The sequence below is a fragment of the Aquarana catesbeiana genome, linkage group LG07 (assembly GCF_042186555.1).
Source record: "Aquarana catesbeiana isolate 2022-GZ linkage group LG07, ASM4218655v1, whole genome shotgun sequence".
NCBI classification, from domain to species: domain Eukaryota; kingdom Metazoa; phylum Chordata; class Amphibia; order Anura; family Ranidae; genus Aquarana; species Aquarana catesbeiana.
The window spans coordinates 12,300,135-12,311,319 of record NC_133330.1 but is presented as its reverse complement, the minus strand read 5'-3'; the positions used below and the strand labels follow the sequence as shown (position 1 = coordinate 12,311,319).

Genomic DNA, 11,185 nt, shown 5'->3' with positions numbered 1-11,185 from the left:
ATGCACCACGCGCATGCGACGGACGCCGCTCATGCGCTGGATGGGGATGACTCACCAGCTGTCGTCGGTCCGCCTCGCAGGCCGCTGAGTGACAAGTGGATGAGCCAATGGGAACGGAGAATGGGTGACAGCGGGCGGGGCTGAGCATCCAGGCACAGGAGGAACCCACCGGGCCCCCAAAATAAGATTCCAGAGCAGGTGAAGGCGACCCCGGAGGGGCCAAGACTACAACTGAGACCCCCGGAGAGGACCCCGCCCCCCCCATCAGGGACTGATTGTCACAGGGGCAGGTGAGGGCTGACAACAGAACTACAAGTCCCAGCATGCCCCGCGTTAAGATCCCCCCCCCCCCAATACTGCACAGGGGGGGAGGGGGCTGTGCACCCCCTGCATGCTGAGACCAAGGAATATTATTATTGTATTCATTATTATCACCTATAATCATCATTGTTCAGGTCTTCTCCAATTATTATTATATTTATTTATTTTTAGTAGTAGTATTTTTTTTTTTTTTAGTTGTATTATTTTTATCATTAGCATTATTTTATTTTTTAACGTTATTATTCTTATTATTGTTATTATTAATAATAATACCCCGCCCTTTCCATCTTTTATATTATTATCATTATTTTTAGTGTCATACCCTTTTTTTTATTATTATTTATTTTAGTGTTACTATTGTTGGGTCAAGTTATTTTTTGATTTAGTATTATTATTATTATTGTTATCATCACCATTGTAATTATTATGAAAATACTGACCTTTATTTTAATATTATTATTATTATTATTATTATTATTGTTAGTGTCTTGCCCTTTCCTTCTTCTATTATTAATATTCTGTATTTATTATTAATGTATATTCATATTTATTATTATTAATATTACTGTATTTATTAGTATTATCGTTATTGTTTACTTTATATTGTTATATTATTTTGCAATTTAATATATAAATAGTAAAAAAATATATATATATTATTTTATGTTATTATTATTATTTTTTGAAATAATAATAATATACAGTGTGTACATTTTAATAAATATTATTATTATTATTGTTGAATAAAGTTGTTATTGTTAATAATCGTAATAATATTAAATCATTTTATATGATTATTATTCTTGCTATTATGGAAAACAATAATAATATAAAATAATTTCTTAAAATAAATACAATTATTATTATTTTGTAATTCTTATATTCATATTTATTATTATAATTATTTATTCATATTTATTATTATTGTTATTTTTAATATTATTATGCTATTATATCTTTAATTTTATTGTTATTATTATTATTTTATTTATCATTCTAACATCATATGACAGCAGTTTTGCACACGTCTGGAATCTCTTCGGTGCCCGGATTGGACGCTCTTTTACGAGTTGCGGACGGAGGTGACCGCGGTGTTCTTTGTCTCCATCCAGGTTGGTGGATCAGAGACGTCAGACGTCCCCGGGATGAGAGAGTTGGCGCGGCGGTTGCTGGTGACGGCTCTACCATGAACCACACTGTGACGTCCGCGGTGTACGGGGGCTCAACCACGCCCCCTTATAATGGCACCCGGGGGGCGGAGCATGTTGGATCCTCCACAGTGGGCACCTGGCTGCTCTCTCTTGGCATTGTCACTGTGATCGGACTGGCTGTGGCGATGGTGCGTAATAATAACCAAAATTTAGGCATCACAGATACACCCTACCGACCCAACATAACGCAGCAGAGGCGGCCATATTGTGGTGCAGATACGCAGCCCTTCAGTTTGCTGGACGGCAAAAGAGTGTCAGCGGTGCGGTTCCTGTAAACTGATTGGCTGCCTTCGAGTTGGGTCAGTGAAGGGAAGGCCACTAGTGTGTCAGGTCCCTCAAGGGCACCTCTGGATAAAGGTGCCGAACCTTCATGGCCACCACCTGTAGGCCACATGGCTTCCTATAATCCCCGGTTCCTGGAAACACCAAGCCAGTGCTGCTCTGCCCGGGGTGGTCAGTTCTGGTGTTTTCAGGAAACAAAGTAACCGCCGACCCTCCCCCGACTCCACAACATGGCCAAATCTACCGCTATAAACTCCGACATACATGAACTGTGCCGTGTGTGGTCAACCTTCTCTGTATCAATTTCACTACACCCCCCATCACTACCCTACACCCCACCCCCATCACTACCCTACACCCCCCATCACTACCCTACACCCCCCCATCACTACCCTACACCCCACCCCCATCACTACCCTACACCCCCCATCACTACCCTACACCCCACCCCCCCATCACTACCCTACACCCCCCCATCACTGCCCTACACCCCCCCATCACTACCCTACACCCCCCCATCACTACCCTACACCCCCCCATCACTACCCTACACCCCCCCCATCACTGCCCTACACCCCCCCATCACTACCCTACACCCCCCCATCACTACCCTACACCCCACCCCCATCACTACACCCCCCCATCACTACCCTACACCCCACCCCCATCACTACCCTACACCCCCCCATCACTACCCTACACCCCCCCATCACTACCCTACACCCCCCCATCACTACCCTACACCCCACCCCCATCACTACCCTACACCCCCCCATCACTACCCTACACCCCCCCATCACTACCCTACACCCCCATCACTACCCTACCCCCCCATTACTACCCTACACCCCCCCATCACTACCCTACACCCCACCATCACTACCCTACACCCCCCCATCACTACCCTACACCCCTCCCCCCATCACTACACCCCCCCATCACTACCCTACACCCCCCATCACTACACCCCCCCCCCATCACTACCCTACACCCCCCCATCACTACACCCCCCCATCACTACACCCCCCATCACTACCCTACACCCCACCCCCATCACTATCCTACACCCCACCCCCCATCACTACCCTACACCCCACCCCTCCATCACTACCCTACACCCCTCCCCCCATTACTACACCCCCCCATCACTGCACCCCCCAATCACTACACCCCCCCATCACTACCCTACACCCCCCATCACTACCCTACACCCCCCATCACTACACCCCCCCCATCACTACCCTACACCCCCCCATCACTACACCCCCCATCACTACCCTACACCCCCCCATCACTACCCTACACCCCCCATCACTACACCCCCCATCACTACCCTACACCCCACCCCCATCACTATCCTACACCCCACCCCCCATCACTACCCTACACCCCACCATCACTACCCTACACCCCTCCATTACTACCCTACACCCCACCCCCCATCACTACCCTACACCCCACCATCACTACCCTACACCCCACCATCACTACCCTACACCCCCCCTCACTACCCTACACCCCCCCATCACTACACCCCTCCATTACTACCCTACACCCCACCCCCATCACTACCCTACACCCCACCATCACTACCCTACACCCCCCCATCACTACCCTCCCCCCCATCACTACCCTAACCCCCCCCATCACTACCCTACACAACCCTCCCCCCATCACTACCCTACACCCTCCCCCCATGACTACCTTACACAACCCCTCCATCACTACCCTACACCCCCCCATCACTACCCTACACCCCCCATCACTACACCCCCCCCCATCACTACCCTACACCCCCCATCACTACACCCCCCCATCACTACCCTACACCCCCCTATCACTACCCTACACCCCCCCATCACTACACCCCACCATCACTACCCTACACCCCTCCATTACTACCCTACACCCCACCCCCCCTCACTACCCTACACCCCCCATCACTACACCCCTCCATTACTACCCTACACCCCACCCCCATCACTACCCTACACCCCACCATCACTACCCTACACCCCCCCATTACTACCCTACACCCCCCATCACTACCCTACCCCCCCCCATTACTACCCTACTCCCTCCCATCACTACCCTACACAACCACCCCCCCATCACTACCCTACACCCTCCCCCCATGACTACCTTACACAACCCCTCCATCACTACCCTACACCCCCCATCACTACCCTACACCCCACCCCCATGACTACTTTACATCCTCCCCCCATGACTACCCTACACCCCCCCATCACTACCCTACACAACCCCCCCATCACTTCCCTACCCCCCCCCATTACTACCCTACTCCCTCCCATCACTACCCTACACAACCCCCCCATCACTACCTTACACCCTCCCCCCATCACTACCTTACACCCTCCCCCCATCACTACCCTACACCCCCCATCACTACCCTACACCCCACCATCACTACCCTACACCCCACCATCACTACCCTACACCCCACCATCACTACCCTACACCCCCCCTCACTACCCTACACCCCCCCATCACTACACCCCTCCATTACTACCCTACACCCCACCCCCATCACTACCCTACACCCCCCATCACTACCCTACACCCCACCCCCCCATCACTACCCTACACCCCCCCATCACTGCCCTACACCCCCCCATCACTACCCTACACCCCCCCATCACTACCCTACACCCCCCCATCACTACCCTACACCCCCCCCATCACTGCCCTACACCCCCCCATCACTACCCTACACCCCCCCCATCACTACCCTACACCCCACCCCCATCACTACACCCCCCCATCACTACCCTACACCCCACCCCCATCACTACCCTACACCCCCCCATCACTACCCTACACCCCCCCATCACTACCCTACACCCCACCCCCATCACTACCCTACACCCCCCCATCACTACCCTACACCCCCCCATCACTACCCTACACCCCCATCACTACCCTACCCCCCCATTACTACCCTACACCCCCCCATCACTACCCTACACCCCACCATCACTACCCTACACCCCCCCCATCACTACCCTACACCCCTCCCCCCATCACTACACCCCCCCATCACTACCCTACACCCCCCATCACTACACCCCCCCCCATCACTACCCTACACCCCCCCATCACTACACCCCCCCATCACTACACCCCCCATCACTACCCTACACCCCACCCCCATCACTATCCTACACCCCACCCCCCATCACTACCCTACACCCCACCCCTCCATCACTACCCTACACCCCTCCCCCCATTACTACACCCCCCCATCACTGCACCCCCCAATCACTACACCCCCCCATCACTACCCTACACCCCCCATCACTACCCTACACCCCCCATCACTACACCCCCCCCATCACTACCCTACACCCCCCCATCACTACACCCCCCATCACTACCCTACACCCCCCCATCACTACCCTACACCCCCCATCACTACACCCCCCATCACTACCCTACACCCCACCCCCATCACTATCCTACACCCCCCATCACTACCCTACACCCCCCCATCACTACCCTACACCCCCCCATCACTACCCTACACCCCCCCATCACTACACCCCCCATCACTACCCTACACCCCACCCCCATCACTATCCTACACCCCACCCCCCATCACTACCCTACACCCCACCATCACTACCCTACACCCCTCCATTACTACCCTACACCCCACCCCCCATCACTACCCTACACCCCACCATCACTACCCTACACCCCACCATCACTACCCTACACCCCCCCTCACTACCCTACACCCCCCCATCACTACACCCCTCCATTACTACCCTACACCCCACCCCCATCACTACCCTACACCCCACCATCACTACCCTACACCCCCCCATCACTACCCTCCCCCCCATCACTACCCTAACCCCCCCCATCACTACCCTACACAACCCTCCCCCCATCACTACCCTACACCCTCCCCCCATGACTACCTTACACAACCCCTCCATCACTACCCTACACCCCCCCATCACTACACTACACCCCCCCCCATCACTACCCTACACCCCCCATCACTACACCCCCCCATCACTACCCTACACCCCCCTATCACTACCCTACACCCCCCCATCACTACACCCCACCATCACTACCCTACACCCCTCCATTACTACCCTACACCCCACCCCCCCTCACTACCCTACACCCCCCATCACTACACCCCTCCATTACTACCCTACACCCCACCCCCATCACTACCCTACACCCCACCATCACTACCCTACACCCCCCCATTACTACCCTACACCCCCCATCACTACCCTACCCCCCCCCATTACTACCCTACTCCCTCCCATCACTACCCTACACAACCACCCCCCCATCACTACCCTACACCCTCCCCCCATGACTACCTTACACAACCCCTCCATCACTACCCTACACCCCCCATCACTACCCTACACCCCACCCCCATGACTACTTTACATCCTCCCCCCATGACTACCCTACACCCCCCCATCACTACCCTACACAACCCCCCCATCACTTCCCTACCCCCCCCCATTACTACCCTACTCCCTCCCATCACTACCCTACACAACCCCCCCATCACTACCTTACACCCTCCCCCCATCACTACCTTACACCCTCCCCCCATCACTACCCTACACCCCCCATCACTACCCTACACCCCACCATCACTACCCTACACCCCACCATCACTACCCTACACCCCACCATCACTACCCTACACCCCCCCTCACTACCCTACACCCCCCCCATCACTACACCCCTCCATTACTACCCTACACCCCACCCCCATCACTACCCTACACCCCACCATCACTACTCTACACCCCCCCATCACTACCCTACCCCCCCATTACTACCCTACTCCCTCCCATCACTACCCTACACAACCCCCCCATCACTACCCTACACAACCCCCCCATCACTACCCTACACAACCCCCACATCACTACCCTACACAACCCTTCACTACCCTACACCCACCATCACTCGCCCTTCCCCCCACTATTGCTATCCTCTAACCTCTCACAGCCCCCCCCCCCCCAACCTCTGGTTCCATCCCCCCAATACCGCTACCCTCCAACCTCTCACCCCCCCCCCCGCTACCGTCCAACCTCATGTTCCATCCCGACTACTGCTACTTTTCAACCTCTCATCCCCCCCAATACCGCTACCGTCCAACCTATCGTCCTATCCCCCCACTACCGCTACCCTCCAACCTCTCCCCCCCCCCCCCTGCTACCCCTACCCTCAAACCTCTCGTCCCATCCCCCCCACTACCGCTACCCTTCAAACTCTCATCTCCCTGCTACCCGCCAACCTCTCATCCCATCCCCCCACTACCACTAAAATCCAACCTCTCCTCTCCCGCCCATGCCCCTCCCCCATCTTCATTACTACAACCGTCCAGCCCCTTATTACCTTACACTACCCCCACTCTCCAACCTTTTACTGCCCCCCCAATACTCTTCCACTACTGCAATCCTCCAACCTCACAACCCCAACCCCCTCTTCAACCCCCACTACCCTCCAAAGTCTCCTTTCTGCTCCAAATGCTCTTTTCTCTCCTCTTTTCATTACTGTTACCCACTAATGTCTCTCTTTTTTTTTCTCTCTCTCCCCGTCTCTCTCTATCTTCCCCACAACCTTCCCTCTCACCTCCTTCTCCCCCCTTCCTTCCCCCCCCCCTCGCCCTTTTCTGTCCCCCTTCCCGTCTCTCGCCCTCTTTTTCCATCTCACCCGTCTTTTGGGCTCTGCAGGTTCTGTACATCAGGAAACAGAAGAGGTGAGCCTTCTCTCTTCCTTCTTCTCTATTCCATTTCATTTTCTTTTGTTTTTCTCCTCGTTCTGCTTCATTTATTTTTGCAATTTATAAATACACGGCGTTTCGTTAAAACCTTTGCAACCGTTTTTATTTTTTTTTTTAATAAGTTCTTGTTTATGTATCCCCAAAACTTTTTTGATTCCTCGTTCCCCGCCTCCTAAACATGCTAATGACTTTTAAAAAAAGAAGTCTTCCAGTTATTTTACACCCAGTGATGTCATCGCTGGATCTCGGTGCTTCTCTATGCAATGCAGGCAGATCATGGCCGGTGGGAGGGGCCGGAAGGGTGCCATGATGTTTTCAGGAAGCAATGCACAGCACCCTGCCTGGCCCCTCCCACCAGCCACAGCCTCAGTACTCCTCTCAATAGTCCTCAGTCTTGATGCAATCGATGGGAGGAGTTATGCAAATATCAAAATGCATTGATGGGTGGGTGTCACCCGGAGGAGCGGGCGTTCCTAGGCAGGCTGTATTTGCATAGGTGACACCCACTTTCAATGCTGAGACTCCATGATTAAAATAACTGACATCCAATGAATGAAAGGGGTGGGGCCAGGGACACCCAGGCTGGGGGAGGAAAGGGCTAGATGATGCCGACATTGCCAGAATAACTGACCCTAAAATACAGAATTTGAGGTACTTTCAAATCTGTTCTTCCTAGGATTGAATAATCAAACACTGAGATTTTATAATGGCAAATAATAATAATATTAGATAATAATAATTTAAATATATATTTTTTAAGAAAATAGAAAAAAGTCACAATATAAATAATAGTAATATAACAATTTTAAATAATAATATAAATAATAATAATATAAATAATATTAGAAAATATAATAATATATAATAAGTAAATAAATAATATACTTAAATAGAAAAAAATATATATACCGTATATACTCGAGTATAAGTCGAGTTTTTCAGCAATTTTTTTTGTGCTGAAAATGCCCCCCTCGGCTTATACTCGAGTCAAGCACTTTTCTGGTGCAAAGAATGACATTTTTCCCAACCGACTTTGGGGCCCCCGTATCTCGGGGCCACTTGGTGCTAGGAACCCCAAATTTAGTGTGCAAACCCAGTGGAACTAGCACTACAACATATCCAAAGCTGGGGAATCTGGCACCAAGTGGCCCCAAGATACAGGGCCCCAAAATCGGTTAGGAAAATGTCATTCTTTGCTGCAGAAAAGTGCTTGACATTTTCCGAACCGAATTTGGGGCCCTGTATCTTGGGGCCACTTGGTGCCAAATTCCCTAGCATTGGATATGTTGTAGTGCTAGTTCCACTGGGTTTGCACACTAAATTTGGGGTTCCTAGCACCAAGTGGCCCCGAGATACGGAGCCCCAAAATCGGTCAACTGTGTCCATCTGGAGCAATGTCATTTTTGGACCCTTTGGGTCCAGAGACCCCAAATTTTGGCTGCAGCTAGGGGGGCATCTAGGAACCCTTAACTACCGAGTTTGAAGTTGGGGGACCTATGGCTGCAAATGGGAGCAGTGAGGCTGCAGATGTTCATTGTTGACCCTCTCTTCCACTTACAGTAGCTGCACATTCCTCACCCTAGGCTTATATTCGAGTCAATACGTTTTCCCAGTTTTTTGTGGTAAAATTAGGTGCCTCGGCTTATATTCGGGTCGGCTTATACTCGAGTATATACGGTAATAATATTACATAACATTTGTTTGTTTTTTTTTCTTTTTAAAATGCACCAAGAGGATGGAAGGAAATTGTTTTGAAAAGTGTTTTTGGAGACACATTAATGACTTATGCCGCGTACCGGACTTTTCGACCGGACTGGTCTAACGGACGCCGACGGACAAAATCCGGCGGACAATCTGATCGTGTGTAGGCTTCACCGGACCTTCAGCGGACTTTTCCATTTGCAAATCTGACGGACTTTAGATTTGGAACATGCTTCAAATCTTTACGTCGTAACTCTGCCGGACCCAGAAATCCGCTCGTCTGTATGCTAGTCCGACGGACAAAAACCCACGCTAGGGCAGCTATTGGCTACTGGCTATCAACTTCCTTATTTTAGTCCGGTGTACGTCATCACGTACGAATCCGTCAGACTTTGGTGTGATCATATGTAGGCAAGTCCGTTCGTTAGAAAGTCCGTTTAAAATCCGCCAAAAGCCTGTCGAAAGTCTGTCGGACGGGCTGTCGGACTTTTGTAGCTGAAAATTCCGACCGTGTGTACGCGGCATAAGATCTGATTGTTACAATCAGTGAAATTCCAAAGAATACTTTTGGCTCTACAAGTTTTTTTTTTTTTTTTTTACCCTCTGGTGATTATCGGCAATGTACCACTTGCATTGCATAGAGAAGCACATAGACCCGGTGATGACATCACCGGTTCTAAAAGAGTAGAAAAGAAAGAGTATCTGAAGTATCTGCATGGAATAGGCATTTCTCTGACTTTTAGTTGTCTGCATCCTCTCCTCGCTCAGGCTGGAGAAGCTTCGTCACCAGCTGATGCCGATGTACAACTTTGACCCGGCGGAGGAGCAGGAAGACCTGGAACAGGAGCTGCTGGAGCCGAACCGAGACCTCCAACCTCAAGGAAAGGTAGATATTCATCTCATTGGTTGTGTTTTTTAAAATTTTCTTTTAATTTTGCATTTTCTTAACACAATTTAAGCAGACATTTAAAAAAAATATATAATATGGGTGGTTAGAAAATAGGAGAAGGGGAAAGAGGAGGTAATCGAGGCTGATTCAGGGAAACTATGGGTTAATATGGGGGTTAAATAGGAACACAGTTTATTTCATTTCATCAGATGCAGGTAGAAGTCCCTTCCTTTTGATCTGCAGATAAATGAAACAAACAACATTGTTACTTTGTATCTCTCTATCTCCTGTCTAAATAATGTTTATAAACAATGTTACTTTGTATCTCTCTATCTCCTGTCTGAATAATGTTTATAAACAATGTTACTTTGTATCTCTCTATCTCCTGTCTGAATAATGTTTATAAACAATGTTACTTTGTATCTCTCTATCTCCTGTCTGAATAATGTTTATAAACAATGTTACTTTGTATCTCTCTATCGCCCTTTCACACCAGTGGACCGATTGAGTCCGCCTGTCCATTTTTCAGGCAAACCCCCATTGTTATCTATGGAGCAACGGATGTAGTGGATATGTGTCTAGTGACACCCGCCGGCATCTGATCCGGTCCGGTCTGCTAAAAACAGACGTTTCCCACCCATCTAATGGATTGGATCGGATGACAGTCAGATGGAAACGAACAAGCAGCCTGTTTCCATCCGACCGCCCTATAGAGGGCAGTGGGCTGTGTATGTGTCTACTCTGCATAGCGGAGCAGACGCAGACCTGTCATCCGCCTGCTCAGTGGGGATCGGCGGAGAGATCACCTGCTGAGAAGGCGCATCCGCTGGACAGATTCTGTCCCATGTAAAAAAAAAGGGGGGCCTGTCTCCTGTCTGAACAATGTTTATAAACAATGCTACTTTGTATCTCTCTATCTCCTGTCTAAACAATGTTTATAAACAATGTTACTTTGTATCTCCCTATCTCCTATCTGATCAATGT

General features: G+C 50.2%; 1 protein-coding gene across 1 annotated transcript; it reads left to right on the top strand.

Annotated features, from left to right (window-relative positions):
* Positions 1 to 23: 23 nt before the first annotated feature.
* Positions 24 to 10,198, top strand: LG07H3orf18 (linkage group 07 C3orf18 homolog; the record flags this gene model as incomplete). Its single annotated transcript, XM_073591604.1, is given in 4 exon segments — positions 24 to 290; positions 1,434 to 1,660; positions 7,562 to 7,587; positions 10,081 to 10,198. Coding segments are annotated over 3 exon segments (297 nt in total), but the record flags the coding sequence as incomplete, so codon positions are not given.
* Positions 10,199 to 11,185: the final 987 nt, after the last annotated feature.